At 43.9% G+C, this 19,456-nt stretch overlaps 1 protein-coding gene across 1 annotated transcript in view; it reads left to right on the top strand.

Moving 5' to 3' along the window:
- The window catches only part of PAPPA (pappalysin 1), a 279,318-nt gene that overhangs the window by 208,450 nt on the left and 51,412 nt on the right, over positions 1 to 19,456 (top strand). The window contains exons 14-15 of the mRNA XM_064291557.1: positions 12,787 to 12,955; positions 15,310 to 15,493. Of these exons, the coding sequence (XP_064147627.1) occupies positions 12,787 to 12,955; positions 15,310 to 15,493 (353 nt within the window). The remainder of the gene's footprint in view (positions 1 to 12,786; positions 12,956 to 15,309; positions 15,494 to 19,456) is intronic.

Here is a 19,456-nt window from a genome sequence, read left to right as displayed (position 1 = left end):
GATTCTCAATTCGGTTCCATGGATCTATGTATCCATTATTGTACCAGTACCAGGCTGTTTTGGCTACTGTGGTGGTATACTAGGTTCTAAAATCAGGTAGTATGAGGCCTTCCACTTTGTTCTTCAGTAATGCTTTACTTATCAAGGGCCCCTTCTCTTTCCGTATGAAGTTGATCATCAGAATTTGGATTGGGATTGCATTGTATCTGTAGATCACTTTAGGTAGAATTGACATTTTCACAATGTTGAGTCTTCCTATCTGTGAGCAAGGTATGTTTTTCCACTTATGTATGTCTCTTTTGGTTTCTTACAGTAGTGTCTTGTAGTTTTCTTTGTATGGGTCTTTTACGTCTCTGGTTAATATATTCCTAAGTGTATTATCTTTTTGGGGGCTACTGTAAATGGTATTGAAATGATGATTGCCTCTTCAAAGTTCTCTTTGTTGGTATAGAGAAATCCAACTAATTTTTTATGTTTATCTTGTATCCTGATGCTCTGTTGAACTCTTCTATTTGTTTCAGTAGTTTTCTTGAGGATTCTTTAGGGTTTTCTGTGTATGAGATCGTATCATCTGCAAATAGGGACATTTTACTTCTGCCTCACCGATTTGGATGTACTCTATTTCTTTTTATTGCCTTATTGCACTGGCTAGGATCTCCAGCACAATGTTGAATAGGAGTGTTGATAAAGGGCATCCTTGTCTTGTTCCCATTCTCAAGGGGAATGCTTTCAGACTCCTTCCATTTGGGGTTATGTTGGCTGTGGTTTTCTATAAATGCCCCTTATTATGCTGCAGAATTTCCCTTCTATTCCTGTTTTGCTGAGAGTTTTTATCATGAATGGGTGTTGGACTTTGTCAAATGCCTTTTCTGGACCAATTGATAAGCTCACGTAGTTCTTATCTTTTGTTTTATTTATGTGTTGGATTACATTGATTGTTTTTCTAATGTTGAACCATTCCTGCCTACCTGGTATGAATCCCACTTGGTCATGGTGAATTATTTTTTTGATATGTTGTTGAATTCTATTGGCTAGAATTTTGTTGAGGATTTTTGCGTCTATGTTCATGAGGAATATTGCTCTGTAGTTTTCTTTTTTGGTGGTGTCTTTACCTGGTTTTGTGTCCATGTTCCCTAGAGCACATATGTAGGTGAGTTTTGCAGCCTGACTTTGGGCATCCAGTGCTGTTGGCTGTAAGGACTGAGAGGCACCACTTATTCTAGAACCCCTCTCATGGGTGGCTAGGTGGAGTGGGTGGAGCCATCCTCAGGCCTCTGATGTGGGTAAGTGAGGACCCTGCTTAATGGGCAGAGCAGTGTCAAATGTCAGGTATCTTCTGCTCCCCCTTAGCTGTTGCAGTTGAAAACAGGCTTCAGGTATAAACCCTATTGTGCTGTGCTAACGAGAGCTTATGCTGTTGAAATGTGCCCACACAGGTCTAGACAAGGGTGAAAGGCTTTCAAATACATGGACCCCTTATGTCTGTGCCTAGGCAAGGGGGTTGGGCCCGCCCTGAGTTCTTGGTTTATGGGAGCTTGCGGATTATTTTTTCCTGTTTATTAGTTTGAGCCCTCTCCAAAGCCAGAGAATGGCTTGGGCACGTGACAGTTCCCACTTCTGGCCCAGGCGGTGCCAATCACTGAAGCTGGCCTGGGACAGGAGGAGAGTGGCGAGGAGGCAGGTAAATGGGAGAGAGGTATTTCCTAGATGGGGGAAGAGTTTTTTTGATCCTGTGCTTGAGCAGACGCTTGGTTTCTCCCAGTGTGGAAAACGTATCCTTATCCCTACTGCTTGCCTCAGCTCATGTGTGCGCAGACCAGTCCAGCCTGTAGGGTGCTGGCCAGGTCAGGTCTGGCAAATCCTTGCTGCCTCTCCCTCCCTCTGCCACTGAGTCCGACTACTCACCTTTGTTTTTGACATTCAGGGCTCCTAGATTATCGTATATAATCAATTCACTTGTTTTTTCCGGTCTTTATTGTAAGAACGACCACAGAAAACATCTGACTACTCTGCCAGCTTGGCCCTACCTCCAGCAAGGGTTTTTTTAATGTCTGTTTCACAGGGTGATTATGAGGGTTGAGTGTCCCACTGGAGAGGAAAGTGCTCTTGCAAACTCTTAGGTACCATGCAAAGATACCTTTTGTATTACTGAAGACTATTTATACCTGCTTTCTGATGGTGATGGTGGTGCTTCTCTGTACAAATCCTGTGCAAAGTTCTTAAAGTTAGAGCTGGAAGAAGCCTAAGACATCATCTAGTACATCCAAAGTGCCTAAACTTCTGTGTTACGTCTAGGATTCCAGGGCCCAAAAAGGGGAAGGACTGGTCCAGGGTTGCACAGTAGCTCTCATTTTTGTTTAATGAGATTCAGAAGGAGAAAGAAAAGGTTGTGACCTCTCCTCAGAGTGAGGCCATTTGAAAGGCAATTCAGCACTGCCCATTGCACTTGGGGGCAAGGAGAGGAAAGAGGCTTTGGGGGATGGGGATGGGCACCAGCCTTTCCCATGCCCATCCTACCACAGAGTACACGAAAAGTGGTTGCAAAATCCACATTGTTTTGTACCCACTGTCTCTGGTCTCTGTTGTGCAAAGTCTGTCGCAATCATTCAGAGGCAAAAAGGGCTCCTTAAATATCACTCACTGTCACATTTCATCCTAAGAGGATTTTTCATCCCTGGCTCTCTGGACTCTATAAAAATAAATTAGTTCTCAGAACCCAGGGAAACAATGTCAATGGCAAATGCAAATCCGTCAGACCTTTTCTGCAGTGCTTTAGGATCCTGCCCCAGCTCTTCCGGCTATCCACAAGTTGACTAAGACCAGCACTGTCTTCTTTGAATTATTAATTAATTTTTAACAGTTCCTGTGCCCTAAGTAAACAGTAAGAAGTGTTTTACTTCTAAATAAGACAATCGATAAAGTATCTATTGAAGTCTTTGACTCTTTGTGGGAGGAACACTGAACTGGGCAAAGCATTGCACTTTCTGTCTCCTTGAGAGACTGGGGGTCAGTCACTCCCCCCCTCTGAGACTCAGTTTCCACGTCTATCAAGGATAATGTTGAATTGAATGTTATCCATGATTCCTTCTAGTTCTAACAGCCTGTGGTTCCCAAGAGCTAGGAAGGGTGGGAGGGAAGGGGGAAAAGGACCAACATTTGTTGAGCCTCTGATAGGAGCATTATCTTATTCATTATCACAGCTGACCTGTGAGGCATGGCTCAGAGAAGCAGAGTGAAGGAGTCAAGGTCACCCAGGTAATGAGAGGCAACACTCTGCTTGGTCTGACCATAAAAGCCATGCTCTTGCCCTCCAGAGCCAGTCATGCCTAGGAAAGAAGAGGAATTTTCATGACTGCTCGTGCACGAGCCTTTAGTCAGTGAAGCTCTTAGCAAAGTGACGTATGCACAGCTTTGGGCTTCAGCTGGCTCGACCCTGAGCTTGGACCAGGCTAGAACAAGCTGCCCTGAATGTCCCTGGGGAAAGGTCAGCAGCTGCTCTTGGGTTGCCGAAGAGGCGTTTACTCAAACAAGCAGGACTCTGCAAACGTGCAAATGTGTTAAAACAAACAAACCAAGAGGAAAGGACAGGAAAATAAGCAACAATAGTTTATTTTTTTCTTCATTTTCAAAACACCAAGGTAAATAGCGTCACGTTTTAGGGCACATTGGAGATGGTTGTAGTAGAAACATTCTGGTTTACCTCTAGCTGTTGGGAAGGTAGTGGAAGGTGCTGTTGCTCTCCTCCCCCTCCTCCCATTCTCACCCACACCCCTTCTTCGGCTCCCTCCAACCCCTCCCTTTCTCCTCCCCCTCCATTCTTTCTTGCTTTCTCCCCTCCCTCCCTCTCCACTCCCTCTCCTCTATCTCCTCCTCCTCCACTCCTCCCTCCCTTCTTCTCCTCCTGATTTCCTTTTTTTTTTTTATTGAGAGCAGTGTGATTCCTAGTGGGATGCCATGGGAGAAGCACCTCTACACCAAAATCAATTCAGGTGCTGTGTTCTGACCTAGATTCAAGGGTCTCTGGTCCCTGTGCAGTACTTGGTAGGAATTCAGAGGCCCAAGAAAACAGGATCAGGTTTCAAATGAGAGGTCCAGTTGTAGAAGTCTAGCCAAATCCCAGCTCAACCTAGAGTTGAGAAGAAGGGCTAAGGTGGGGGGCCATATCACCTCAATCCACCCTTGCTGTTCTAAATAGCAATTGAACAGCTTATTATAAAATTCAGTGAGCCACGTGCTTGGAAAAATTTCCTTCCTTCTTTCTTTTCTCCTTTCCCTCCTACCTCCAACCTTCCCTCCCTCTCTTTATTCCTTTCTTGCATGCTTGTTTCCTTTCTTCCACCTCTTTTATTTTTTTGCACTCTCATTCTTCCTCTATCTTAAACGTTTCTCACTTTCTACATGCTGTCCCATCCAGAGAGAGGCAGTTGTCTGACAGCTAACTTTGAGAAGCCCAGCTTTAGGGGAAAACTAATTCCTCACATGGCTAGATTAATTCCCTCAGCTGGGTGGACTCAGGCTGTGGTTTGGTGGTACCCACAGCCTGGAGCTTAGCACTACTAGAGTCTGTGCACTGATAGGACTTCAGATGTGGAATATTCTATTGCATGAATATGTAGGAATTTATCTTTTTCCTTTTTGAGAGAAATCTAAATGATTTCCATTTTATTGCCAGGATCGTTCTTGTGTGTATTTTGTATGCGTCTGGGTGTTTCTCTAGAGCTACCTCCCAAACTCATTCATGTCATGACACACACGGAAAATGACAGTATGTGTGTGGTACATTGGAGTAAACGGAGGAAATTTAGAGCCCAAAATGAGGTTACTCATGGCCAGAGACCACGGGCTTCAGATTGCTGCCCACGACCTCATCCAACTTCCCCAGACTGCAAAGGGATCAGTGCCTCTCAGCGCGTCATTGGCAACAGTCTCTGATCTGAGGGATATACCTTCAAATGAAACTGCAGTGTCCAAGTATATGTGCATCTTCAATTGTACTGGATACTGCCTGCCTGTTCTACCTGATGCTGTTCAACTCACACCCCAGCAGCAATCTATCCGAGCTCTTGTTGCTCCATGTCCTTGTCAACATGTGGGATTATCATACTCTATTTCTTCCAATCCAAGGGGCTCTGAAGTTGTATACTTCTGTTGTCTTGTCCTTATAAAACTGTGCCACATGAAAGCTGGGAGGGCACTAACAGATCCCCTAGTTTTGCATCCTTGTTTGAGGTCCAGGCAAGAGAAGTGGGTTGTTTAAAGCCATTCAGCAAGCCAGGGGCAAAACAAACATTTGTGTCCCATCCTCAGGACTTTCAGAGCAGCGCTTTCTCCTTTTTGTCTGTGGTTTCAAAACTGGTGTCCGATAGGCCAGATTAGACCACAAACAGTTTTGGTTTGTTTGTCCCTCACTAATGATTTTCTTTGGAGCCCTGGTGGCATAGTGGTTAAGAGCTTGGTGCTAACCAAAAGGTTGGCAGTTCAAATCTACCGGCCGCTCCTTGGAAACTCTATGGGGCAGTTCTACTTTGTCCTATAGGGTCACTATGAGTCAGAGTCAATTCCTTGACAATGGGTTTTTTTTTTAATTAATTTTCTTTAATTAGTTGCCAACATTTAAATATCAACAGAGTTCATATTAAAAAACAGAACTCTCCCTCCTCTTAAAGAAATCAGGAGATCTGAAAACACTAGGCCCCTCAGCGCCACTAGGCCATCTCTGGCTGGAGGGTTTTGCTGCTGCTACGTTGGCTGGACATGTAAGTTCCAACTGGGTGCATCCCACTCAGACCACCTTGCCTTGCAAGTGGTCTGCCTGGTGTCTGCAGGCTGTTGAGCTTGCATCTCTATTCTACAGAATCTTGCCCAACCTGTCCCGTTACACCATTGGCTCCTAAAATTCCGGGGTAGAAGAGCTTTTTCAAATCACTTCCCCAGAAGCCTCCTTTCCAAACAGAAAAATGAGCTTCTACCACAGTAACTTTCAGTCTCACGTTCCAAGTGATCTTTCAGTGTTAATGCCAAAAACATTTTTTCCCTTCATTTTCTAGCCTGGAGCATGCTGTCTTTTTCGTTGTCCCCATCTGAGCAGCCCAAAATGATTTATAAACAACCTACCTGTTATTATCTCCCCTTCTACATGGCATAATTGCAGCTAAGTAGCAGACCACAGGAGTTCAAGCCATGGGTCAAGGGGCAGAACCAGGGAAAGAGCCTTCACCAGCCTTTTTAACTTCTGGCTTTCTCTATCCTGCTTCAAGTACTGCCCCGTTATTCTCCTTTATACATGACTGGAGTCCATTTGAATTGACAGTGCGGGTGGCAGTTAGGGGGTTGGTGGTGCGATCACATAAGGGAACTACCTCCAAATGGAACTTGAGTCTATAAGTAAATATATTTTTTAAAAATAGAAGAGAAGAAAATGCGTAAATATACAACTAGCTCTGCATCCAAGGAGGGGGTCTCTGCCTTTGCCCAGGTGTAAGAATTTGGTAAAATTATTCATGTCCCTTCCCTCATCCCTCCATCAACTACCTTCCTCCCATCACAGAAATGTCTTAATTTATTTCTTCTTTGGTTATTTTTAGTTGTCTATCCATAACTATTTTATGGGTATCCATAAAATAGTATTAAATCCTCTCTCTCTCTGAAGCTAATGGCTTTCATTTTGTTTTGATTTTTTGTTGTGTGTTTCAGAAATGACAGGGCTGTGTCAGAGTGATTTGGGAAGGGCAGATGGGGTAGCGTTTATCATTTTTGGACAGTGCATTCACACAACTCTTTTTGACCAGCAAAGGAAAGAGCAGGGACTTAGAGGACAGACAGACTGATCTGCATTGGTATTCTGTCCAAGGTGAGTGACTTTGGGCAAGCAATTTAAACTCTCTCAGCCCTATTCTCCTTGTCTCAAAAATGGAAATGATAACACCTCCAAGTGTCACTGTGAGGGTGCAGTAAGGTAATGTGAGTAAAACACAGTGGCCAACCCCTGGCATGTATTACTTCTCTTTCCCATTTTCTCCCTGTTTTTGAGCCAGCAAGCCAGGTGCAGGCACAAGTACTGAAAACACAGGGATGCCTCCCTCCCCAAAGTGTATTTTGCAAGACATTACTCCTAAGAAATGCTTCTTGAAAAAAAGTTTGGAAAATGATGTACACCTTAGTCCCTTCTAGAAATTCACATGTGCATTGGAATATTCATGGTTCTGAGAAGTCCTGCAATAAAGAAAACTGATTGATCTCATTAACCCAATGCCACCCATACTCATTTGATCATGACACCTTTTTTCAGGTAACTCGCATGAACATTCTATGGGAAACTATGGGGAACACTGGTCTAATTAATTGCCTAATCATGACCAGGGAATATCCTCCTTTCATAGCACAAAGAGCCAGAGTAGAGAGACCACATTCTCATAGAGCTTCGCAGTTTCCAGTACATTTTCTCATATGCTGGCCATTCTGTTCTACAATCACACCAAGCTACAGTCCTGCCCCAGGGCCTTTGCACCTGCCCTTCACTCTACCTGGGGACTTCCTCTGTGCCAAAGCTTTATGTGGCTGATATCTTCATTTTATCCAGGTCTTACTTCAGGTGCTCCTTCTTTATAGAGCCTTCCCCGGATCCCTCTATATAAAATATTCTGTCCCCACAACAGTCACCTCTATGATTTTGCCTTGTTTTGGTACCTTTACTGAATGTATCTCTACATGAAATGGTTTTATTTATTGCTTTTATGTGACGCATGTCCTCAACCCTCAAATACACAGGATGACAGGAACCTTATATGTCTTCTCCATTGCTGTATCCTCAGTGTTTACAGCAGTGTCTGGTACACAATAAGGTACTCGATCGAGGTCTGTTGAATGGATAAATGAGTGACTTCTCATTTCGTTTTGTTGATGATCCTGAGAGATAGACCATATTATTGCTTCCACTTTACAGATGAGAAAACTGAGCTGCAAGTTGTTCTATAACTTTCCAAGGTCAAACAACTGATAAATAGCAGAGCTGAGGCAGGAACCTGAATCTGATGGACTGCTAAGCCCCGTGATCTTCCCATTCTGAGAAATACAGTTTTTCAGTTTATCCTTTTCCTATTAAGGAAAACATTCATGTGCACAGAACAACGGGAGAGGGCCCACTTTGACCTTAAAAGTCATTTTTCCCAAGGGCTTCCAGAGCCACCTGGGTCGTCCTAAGATGGGAGCTCATGTGCCTTCTGGGAGTGCAGAGTGAGAATGACCAAACTGTAAGGCATAGGTTAGAAGACCAGCTTGGAAGCTGGTAGCTTACAGAGTAAATCTGTTTAAATTGGAACCATGTGGCTCTTTCCCCCAGTGCTTACACAGCGTGAACAGATGCATTGTTTGGTGTCAAAGCCCTTGCATTGACTCCAGAGTTACAGCCTCTTCGAGGTCTCCACATGGCCCAATCCTGAGGTTGTCAGGTGCAGGAAGGGAAGGAAGAGTCTGAACATCTCAAGAAGTGTTACTTAACCGTTGTTGTCTGGCATTTCAGAAGGGGCAAAGTAGGGGGTGCAAAGCCCACCTCAGTGCTGGCCTGATACCTAAATTAAAGGCTTGTCTTTTGGGGGATATTTTAAAATGTGAATTTGTGTGTGATACATTGGGGAGGCTTTTAGCTCTCCAGCCCTACCCCCTTATGCCTCACCATACTTTTAGCAGATGACAGAGCATGGAGACAAGTGACCAGGTTTCCTGGGGAATCCTGAAACTGGTACCAAGAAAAAACTGAGAATTTCTTCTTAAGCTTATTGTTGTTATTGTTAGGTGCCATCGAGTTGGTTCGGACTCATAGCGACCCTATGCACAACAGAATGAAACACTGCCCGGTCCTGAGCCATCCTTACAATCGTTGCTATGCTTGAGCCCATTGTTGCAGCCTCTGTGTCAGTCCACCTCGTTGAAGGTCTTCCTCTTTTCTGCTGACCCTGTACTCTGCCAAGCATAGTATCCTTCTCCAGGGACTGATCCCTCCTGACAACATGTCCAAAGTATGTAAGATGCAGTCTTGCCATCCTTGCTTCTAAGGAGCATTCTGGTTGCACTTCTTCTAAGACAGATTTGTTTGTTCTTTTGGCAGGCCATGGTATATTCAATATTCTTCACCAACACCACAATTCAAAGGCGTCAATTCTTTGGTCTTCTTTATTCATTGTCCAGCTTTCACATGCATATGATGTCATTGAAAATACCATGGCTTGGGTGAGGCACACCGTAGTCTTCAAGGTGACATCTTTGCTTTTCAAAACTTTGAAGAGGTCTTTGCAGCAGATTTACCCAATGCAATGTGTCTTTTGATTTCTTAACTGTTGCTTCCGTGGCTGCTGATTGTGGATCCAAGTAAAATGAAATCCTTGACAACTTCAATCTTTTCTCTGTTTATCATGATGTTGCTCATCGGTCCAGTTGTGAGGATTTTTGTTTCCTTTTTTTATGTTGAGGTGCAATCCATACTGAAGGCTGTGGTCTTTGATCTTCATTAGTAAGTGCTTCAAATCCTCTTCACTTTCAGCAAGCAAGGTTGTGTCGTCTGCATAGTGCAGGTTGTTAATGAATCTTTCTCCAATTCTGATGCCCCGTTCTTCATATAGTCCAGCTTCTCGGGTTATTTGCTCAGCATACAGATTAAATAGGTATGGTGAAATAATACAACCCGGACGCACACCTTCCTGACTTTAAACCAATCAGTATCCCCTTGTTCTGTACGAACAACCTCCTCTTGATCTATGTAAAGGTTCCTCATGAGCACAATTAAGTGTTCTGGAATTCCCATTCTTCGCAAAGTTATCCATAGTTTGTTATGATCCACACCGTCGAATGCTTTGCATAGTCAATAAAACACAGGTAAACATCCTTCTGGTATTCTCTGCTTTCAGCCAGGATCCATCTGACATCAGCAATGATATCCCTGGTTCCACGTTCTCTTCTAAAACCAGCATTAATTTCTGGCAGTTCCCTGTCGATATACTGCTGCAGCCGTGTTTGAATGATCTTCAGCAGAATTTTGCTTGTGTGTGATATTAATGATATTGTTCTATAATTTCCATATTCAGTTGGATCACTTTTCTTGGGAATAGGGATAAATACGGATCTCTTCCAGTCAGTTGGCCAGGTAGCTGTCTTCCATATTTCTTGGCACAGACAAGTGAGCACCTCCAGCGCTACATCTGTTTGTTGAAACATCTCAATTGATATTCCATCAATTCCTGGAGCCTTGTTTTTCGCCAATGCCTTCAGAGCAGCTTGGACTTCTTTCTTCGGTACCATTGGTTCCTGATCATATGCCACCTCTTGAAATGGTTGAACATCGGCTAATTCTTTTTGGTATAATGATTCTGTGTATTCCTTCCATCTTCTTTTGTTGCTTCCTGCGTCATTTAATATTCTCCCCATGGAATCCTTCACTATTGCAACTTGGGGCTTGAATTTTTTCTTCAATTCTTTCAGCTTGAGAAATGCCGAGCGTGTTCTTCCCTTTTGGTTTTCCATCTCCAGCTCTTTGCACATGTCATTATAATACTTTACTTTGTCTTCTCGAGAGACCCTTTGAAATCTTCTGTTCAGTTCTTTTATTTCATCAATTCTTCCTTTTGCTTTAGCTGCTCGACGTTCGAGAGCAAGTTTCAGAGTCTCTTCTGACATCTGTCTTGGTCTTTTCCTTCTTTTCAATGACCTCTTGCTTTTTTCATGTATGATGTTCTTGATGTCATTCCACAACTTGTCTGGTCTTCGGTCACTGGTGTTCAATGCGTCAAATCTGTTCTTCAGATGGTCTCTAAATTAAACTTATTAGGCCACCAATTATTGCCTGCTTCCTAGAAAGAAACAGAAAAATAAGATCTTTGAGGCTCTGGATGCAAATATAGCTATCTCCATCATGTATGTACTATCTCCCAGGTGTTGGGTTAGACACAGTCAGAGAGGCAGAAGTTACAGAACGGTCACCTAGAAGCTTTCAGTGTTAGGAAACAGCACCTCAACCCGTAGCAAAAATTAAGAGCTATTGCAAGACATTGCCATCGTGTATTTATTGCTATTTAGGAAACGTCTGCTATGCAAGGTATTTTTATTGGCAATGTGAAATAAGCAAAAATGAAACAGGCATTATCTCTACCCTCAAGGAAGTTGTAGTCCAGGAGTTTGAGGTGGGGTTAACAACGAGGATTTTGGAGTCTCACATCTGGGTGGGAATTACAGCTCTGCCACCAACTAGCTATGCACACTTAAATAGGTAACCTGATCTTGCTTAGCTCCAGTTTTTCCAACTGTAAAATAAGTAACACTTAGCTCATAGGGTTGTTGTGAGATGGAGTGAGCTCATGTATATGAGCAAGCAGAGAACAGTAACTAATAGTACCGAGTATCTGCATAACTATAATATAAGGGGAAAGAGCATCCAAGCACAGGGAACATGTTTCTATTTGCATCTGTAAGGATTCACACACATTCCAGCACATGGTAGGTACGCTGGACCTATGTTTTCCATACCTGAAGCATGAAGCAACATTGTTAGAGAAAGGGGAATAGGTCACCTGGAGGGGAGCTCACCTGGGGCAATGAGGGCATGCTTCCTGTAGAAATTTACATGTAACTTGGGCTGAAGAATAGAAAGAATTCAGAGAAGGGAATGGGAGCTGCAGCAAGAAGCAATGCATGTTCCCCATGCCACTTTTCCAACAATTTATGAATCACTTCACTGTGTTTAAAGACCTTCCACATCTCTCACTTCAGTTGAGTTTCATGGCTCTATGATATTGGCAGAACTTGAGAGTACACTGATGCTCACAGAGCAACCTTGCCCAAGGTCACACAGCTTACAGGTAACAGAGCTGAGATTTATTGATAACATTTGTTGTTGTCCTTAGTTGTCACCAAGTTGGCTCTGATTCATGGTGACAACATGTGTAACAGAATGAAGCATTGCCTAGTCCTGTGCCATCATCACATTTACTGGTATGCTCCAGTCCATTGTTGCAGCCACTGTGTGTTTTGAGTGCCTTCCAATGAAGGGGGCTCATCATCTATATAGGACAACATTCTGTTGTGATCCCTAGGGTTTTTATTGACTAATTTTCAGGAGTAGATCTCCAGACCTTTCTTTCTAGTCTGCCTTAGTCTGGAATTTCCACTGAAACCTGTCCATTATGAGTGACCCTACTGGTATTTGAATTAAATTACTGGGGCATAGCTTCCAGCATCATAGCAACAAACATAGAACAACATGCTACATGCTCAAGCAACACACAGCTACCATAGTATACAACAGTCAGATGGATGGTGGTTTCATAACATTAGCTACTATGTACTGAGTGCTTAATATGTGCCAGAGATTCTGTTGTGTGCTTTTCCTGAACTAGCTAATTTAATTTTTACAATATCCCTTGAGAGTGGGCTCTGTTATAAAATATGGAGAGGCTTTCATTCAACTTAGTGACTGGCAGAGAAGAAGTACAATAAATACTTGATATTATCATCATGACCCCATTTTCACATATGGAAAAACTGAGGCTCTGAAAGGATTGAAGCTTGATAACATGCTAAGTTGTCAACTGGCAGGATTTGAACCTTGGTTTGTGCTCTTGATGGTAAACTTTAACTACCACCTCCAGAGTCTTCTTTGCCCAAGCCAGCTCTCCTTCTACTTTTCATTCTGAGCCCCCTAAGGTTTTGGAGAGTGAGACCCTTATCATTCATTGTTCAGTTGGAGTGTAGTTGCCCTGCTGAGAAAACGCCCTCTTACCCTCTTGTTTCTTCCCTCCCCAGCTGTGTGCACTTCGCCTGTGAGGCCACTGACTGCCCAGAGCTGGCTGTGGAGAATGCTTCTCTCAACTGCTCCAGCAGTGACCGCTACCATGGTGCCCAGTGTACCGTGAGATGTCGGACAGGCTACGTGCTCCAGATACAGCGGGATGACGAGCTGATCAAGAGCCAGGTGTGTGCAGGTGCTGGGATCAGAGCCCCTTTCTCAGCCAAAGGAAGGCTGGCTAGATGTCGATGCTGTTCTCTACCAAATTTCCAGCAGTTAGAATAGTGCTGCCACATAGTGGATGCTGAATAAATATTTTAGAATGAATGAGAAGATGGATGGATGGATGATGGAAGGATGGATGGATAAGTGGGTGGATGGGTGGTTAGATGGTTGGTGGTTGAGGGGATGGGTAGATGGGTGGATGGGTGGGTAGGTGGATGAGTGGATAGATGAAAGGATAGATAGATACTTTGTGTAGGGTGCAAATCTGGAATACCGTGGGCCCAAGCATTTTGGAGTAAAACCCTGACAATCAGAACCATGTCACAATTGAATGGATGGCTTTAGGAAGAGGCAAGCCTCTGTAAGTGAAGTGTTCATTCACTGCAAAGCATCTGTTCACTGTGAACCAGACATCATACTATGTGCTAGAGAAAAGAATGTCATTAAGACGTTAGGAGGAGGGAAGAGGCTATTAATGAGTAATAACCTCACAGTATGTTAAACACTGTAAAGGGAAGTGCAGGGTGCTGTCTAAGTACAGGGGAACTCCAGGAAAGCTGCCTGAAAGAAGCAGCAAGAAAACTGAGAACTAGATAGGTAGGCAAACTAGATAGAGTGTGTGTTGGGAAGGATAGGGAGGGGAGAGGGAAGGAATACGTGCTCTGGAAACAGGCAGGAATTGTACGTGGAAACCTATTGGTGAGAAAGAGCTGCCGCAGCCAGAGAATTCTCTTTCCCTGACATCACCCAAGAGGTGAGGCTGAAGAGGTAAGCAGGGGCCACCCATGAAGAGCCCATCAACCTGGTCAGGATGTTTGAAGTTTATTTTAAGGACAACAGGATGCTGTCGAAGGAAGTGACATGGTCAGATCATGGTAGACAAAGGATCTTCTGGCTGTACATTTGGGGGTGGATTACAGTCTAGCAGTAAAACAGGCAGTAGGGAGACCCCTTGGGAGGTTATCAAAGGCATTCATGGAAGAGGGAATATGTCCTGAGCAAGGGTGATGTCAGTGAGTGGATTTGAGAGATGCGGCTGAATGTTGCTTCAGCCGGATGTTGTTGTGAGGTCTCAGATGGGACATGGAGCACTGGGACAAGAAAGCAGTTTAATGGCCCATCCAGCCCTGAGGTTTTAGGATTCCAGCACTGTGTCATTAGATGTAGCCTTCTGTGGGGCCTAGCCAGAAGACTTCTCCTCCATGCTACCAAGCATACAAGGCACATTCCTTATTGCTGGAAATGCCTACTTGTACACAGCTTCTGCACTTGAATAGCTTCCCATTTGGGAGCTCTGGGGACCTTGACTGCTTATCTTAGACACCTACTGCCGTGCATCAGACATGGCAGGTCTGAACTCCTGTGGAAACAATTAGGCTGCTTTGGCAGTGAGGGACCTCTACTCCCTTTGATGTGTGCTTGAGAAGGGAAAATGTCTTCTGGTTTTAAAATCCCACATCAACATTTGGCATCCCCTGTCCCTTGGGATTTGGTGGTCTCCGTGAATGGCAGTATCTAGGCTGCTGATGACTGTCCCTCCCTTGGCTCCATAGTGTGGCCTCACCCTCCCACCTACACAGTGCTATCATCTTCTAGTTTGGTACACATCCTTATCTCTCCTTTCACTTTTTCCAGCCTTGTTCCTTCTTCATGTCTGCCTCTCTTGACTACTGAACCATCAAATCTCAAAGCAGGGAGAAGCTCTTTGAGCAATCTTTGGGTTTAATCTACCCATTTAACAATGGGAGAAATAACACAATGAGAGGAACTTACCTGTGGTCTCATAGCAGAGAGGACAAGCATCCAGGTCTCCTGTATCCCAGAGTGTTGCCCACTCTGTGCCAAACGCTACAACTGGCTCCTTTAAGCTCCTCTAGAGCCAAGAAAAAATGCAAAGATACAAAGTGCCTACAGCTGCACCATGTTTCAGAGTCGAAACCATCACGCCCTGTGAGGTCTCCGGGTGTCAAGATTGTCATCAATAAAATTGAAGTAATAATCTGGAAAACTCTATAGGTAGCAATTGAGAGCATAGACTATGGGTTCAGTTTCCCTTTAGTCTCTTTTCAGCTGTGTAACTTGGGGCTAATTATGCAATGTCTCTGAGGCTCAGTTTCCACAACTGTAAAATGGGAACCAAAATACCTAATGCATACAGTTGTTGGGATCATTAGAAATAAACTAAAGTTAAGTACTAAGTATTGGTCTACTAGGGCCTGGACAAGACTCTGAGCCGTAGCCTAGGGGACAAGGACATTTCCTCACATCTGGGGCTCAGCCTGACACCCCTCACTGTGCCCATATCTGTCTTTCAGACAGGACCCAGAGTCACAGTGACCTGCACTGAAGGCAAGTGGAACAAGCAGGTGGTGTGCGAGCCAGTGGACTGTGGCATACCAGACCAGCACCACGTGTATGCCGCCACCTTCTCTTGCCTTGAGGGTACCACATTTGGCAGCAAGTGCTCCTTCCAGTGCCGTCACCCCGCGCAGTTGAAAGGTATTGGGGCCCTTTGACTTGGCCAAGCTTGTTTCTTTGTGGGAAGCCAACAGATGGCTTCCAGGCCTTCCTTCTGGGCCCCAAACACTAAGTTTGAATGGGGTTTTTTATGTGCTCCTGATTTGTTTCCACAAAATGTATGTATGGAAACTGCCTTGCTGTGCAACTAGGGAAAAAATAGAGTGTAGGTAGAGAACACAGTGAAATCTCCCTCCAGGATCTTTTCTAACTTTGCAAGGAAGAAAAAAGAAAGAAATTGGGAGACAAAGAAAATGAAAAGAGAGTGACATTTGGAACTGAGTTGACTAGTTCTCCATATGATTAGATCCCATTAAGCCGAAGAGGTAAGTGTTAATATCATTCCCGTTTTCACAGAGGACGAAACTGAACCTCACAGGGTTTAAAGAACTTACCCAAGGCTGCACTATTAGTCAGTGGTAGAGTCCACATTGGAAGCCAAGTCTGCCTTTCTCCAAAGCCAACTGCTAGCCCTTAAGAAGGGCTAGCTGGGGTGAGAGGAACGGATGTGGACTGGAAGCATTTAATGGTATCCATCTGGGATAGACACTAGAAATATGGAACTGAATAAAACAGAGTCTGGCATGTTGGAGAAGAGGCCAGATTTTGGAAATGAGTAAGAGGCTGGCCTGGGAATCTTAGAATGTCTGGACTGGCAGTGTCCTTAGAGCTTATCAACACTAACTGGATCATTGGAAAGGTGGGAAAACTGAGGGCCAGTGAGAGGAAGAAACTTGTACAAAATCACACAGCAAGTTGGTGGCATTATTGGGATGAATGCTCCTGATTTCTAGTTGAACATTAGATTCCCACATTCCACACAATTCTCAGAAGTGCCCGAACCCTCTCCTTAGCTTGGTTTATCAGGAGCAACATTGCCCCTCTATCAAAGACCAAAAATACTATCTCACTTGAGCATAAGGTCTCACCTTGGGGTCTATCATTCTATAGGGTGTGCATGAGTGGGCTTCTGAAGGGTAGGAAGGGACTTGCTGAATTTCCCTAGATGTGATATTATGTATGATGACTTTTGAGCATTTTGGGGATTGGCGATACCAATAATTTTGTCAAATTTTCAAATGGACCTCAAGACTACAAAAGGTTAGGAAAACCTACTTGACTAACTGTGAGTCCCTTCAGTGCATGGTTGTGTCTAGTCCTTTTATATTTTCTATCAGCAAGCACAGGACCTGGAACATAGTAAGAGTCAGTAAAATGTATTGACTGGCTGGTTGGATGCATTGGTGAAGGAAAGAAACACTCAGTAAATGTTTAGTTTAAATAATGAACAAAAGACCTATTAACGCCATTAAACTGCCCCAAAAGAAAGGAAGGAAACACTTCTAATACACTGTATTTTTACACAAATAACATGTGCCTTCTACGTTAGTTTGCCTATCGTGCTTCCTTGCATGAGGTATTTTCATAAGAGTGCTATGCTTTTTTTTTTTTTTACAGAAGCATGTAAAAAAAATTGGCATTGTGGTGCTTATGAAAATACCTGGGGTGGGGGGGGCGATGGGAAGGGCATGGTGGGCAAAGAAACATAGAAGGTTCACGTTGTTTGCTTAAAAATATGGTACATCCCGTGGGTCCCCTCATTTTTAACCCACAAAAATTTGAATAAAAAGCTTTAAGCATTTCATTTGAGTGCTCTAAGAATTTAGATCGGAGGGAGATGATGTGACCAGTGGAAATTGTAAACTCTCCAACTTCTAGGCCATCTGAGTCCTTCTCTCAGCCCTACTTGCCCAGATGTGGGGTGTATTAATAACTCCAGACTAGGAAATCATGCTTCTCTCAATCAAAGGCCCTTGGGAAAGAGAGGTGTATAAATTAGCATTGATTATTACAGCCCTCATTGTGGCTAATAATAATTCTTAATCAAAGTGATTCAGACCCTTCTGCCATTGCTTCTCTGCTGACTATGGGGGTTGGGGGGTGACCCCTGCTGTGTAGATGAAGCCCTAGGAGGACCATCATTTTGTTAGTTGTTGATCCCAACTTTGCTCTTCTTTTAAAAATACAAGTTGCCACATTCACCCTCTAGAACCAATTGACATTTCATGCAGCTGAGTCCTGAGCTCCATCTGGTGCACAAATTTCAGGTCTAAGGCTTTTGCCTGGATATGCTGGAGCAAGAACTGGGAAAAAGTCTTGCTAACTCTCTCGAGGTTGTTAATGCTACCTCCTTTGCCTGTCTTTTCAAACCAGGAGTTAAAGAGGTGACTGTCTTAGTCGTCTAGTGCTGCTGTAACAGAAATACCACATGTGGATGGTTTCAACAAACAGAAGTTTATTCTCTCACAGTCTAGTAGGCTAGAAGTCCAAATTCATGGTGCCAGCTTCAGGGGAAGGCTCTCTCTCTCTCTGTTGGCTCTGGAGGAAGGTCCTTGTCGTCAGTCTTCCTCTGGCCTAGATGCTTCTCAACACAGGAACCTCAGGCTCAAAGAACATGCTCTGCTCCCAGCGCTGCTGTCTTGGTGGTGTGAGGTCCACATGTCCCTCTACTTATTTCTCTCTTTTATATCTCCAAAGAGATTGGCTTAAGACACAATCTAATCTTGTGGATCTCATCAATGTGACTGCCACTAATCCATCTCATTAACATCATAGGGATAGGATTTACAACTCACAGGAAATCACACCAGATGACAAAATGGTGGACAATCACACAATACTGGGAATCGTGGCCCAGGCAAATTGATACACGTATTTTGAGGAAACACAATTCAATCCATGACAGTGATCAAAACAACTTTTTTTTTCTTAATTATTTTGTTTGTTCCCCTTTCTTCCCTTCCAGTCTTAAATTTCCCTTTCCCTGCAGCATGGTTTAAGGAAAAATAGCACCAGCTATGGAATCGGAGAGACTGGTGCCCCATTCCTGGCTTTGCCCCTTACCCACTGTTTGGTATTAGGTGAGAGAATTCACATCTGTGAGCCTCAATATCCTCATTTATAAAGTAAGCTTACTAGTGCACACTGGTCAGTTGAGAATTTTTAAAAAATGACCAGTGTAAACCCAAAGCCAGAGTAAGCACAGAGTAAATACTTATTTTCTCCAAGGGGAACCCTGTGAGGACCTGTGTGATGGCTGATCATCCAATGTTATGGATTGAATTGCGTCCCCCAAAAATGTGGGCCAACTTGGCTAGGCCATGATTCCCAGTATTGTGTGATTGTCCACCATTTTGTCACCTGACATGATTTTCTTGTGTGTTGCAAATCCTACCTCTATGGTGTTAATGAGGTGGGATTAGCAGCAGTTATGTTAGTGAAGCAGGACTCAATCTACAAGATCACATTGTATCTTGAGTCAATCTCTTTTGAGATATACAAGAAAGAAGCAACCAGAGAGACATGGAGACTTCATACGACCAAGAAAGTCGGGCCAGGAGCAGAGTGTGTCCTTTGGACCTGGGGTCCCTGTACTCGGTTATTTTGGAACCTAATCTCTAACATCAGCACTCTTACCTCTACGGAGAACCCCAGGCTCAGAAATGCTTTCACCTATGTCCTGAGTCAAGTTCCCCAGGAGATACCGGCAGGTAGTGGGGACGGGAGACGCGGAGTTGATGAAAGCCAATAAAACCACTTGCCACTGGGGCCAACTAGAGCTCAATCCCTCTGGGGAAACTCTGGGAGACGGTATAGTATAGTGTAGTGGCTACAGCTGGAGCATGGAAATACTGATTCTGCACAGTTTAATGTCTGCACCTCCTGGATTTTCTTTGTTGTGGGGGTGGGGGTGGAGAGGGCATGTCCATGGTCCTGAGTCACCAGTTCCTGCTGGTTCTTCTCTTGACAGTGGCATGCTGCTAACTCCTACTCACCTTCTCCCAGAATTTCCATTCCTGGTTTGCATTTTCTCTCTTGATTAACATTTTGCAATTTTTTACATTATTCTGCCACAAAACAAAACATGGCTTTCATTTCACAATT

Source organism: Loxodonta africana, chromosome 9 (genome assembly GCF_030014295.1).
Source record: "Loxodonta africana isolate mLoxAfr1 chromosome 9, mLoxAfr1.hap2, whole genome shotgun sequence".
NCBI classification, from domain to species: domain Eukaryota; kingdom Metazoa; phylum Chordata; class Mammalia; order Proboscidea; family Elephantidae; genus Loxodonta; species Loxodonta africana.
The sequence above is the reverse complement of the archived record's forward strand: the minus strand, read 5'-3'. Positions and strand labels throughout refer to the sequence as shown.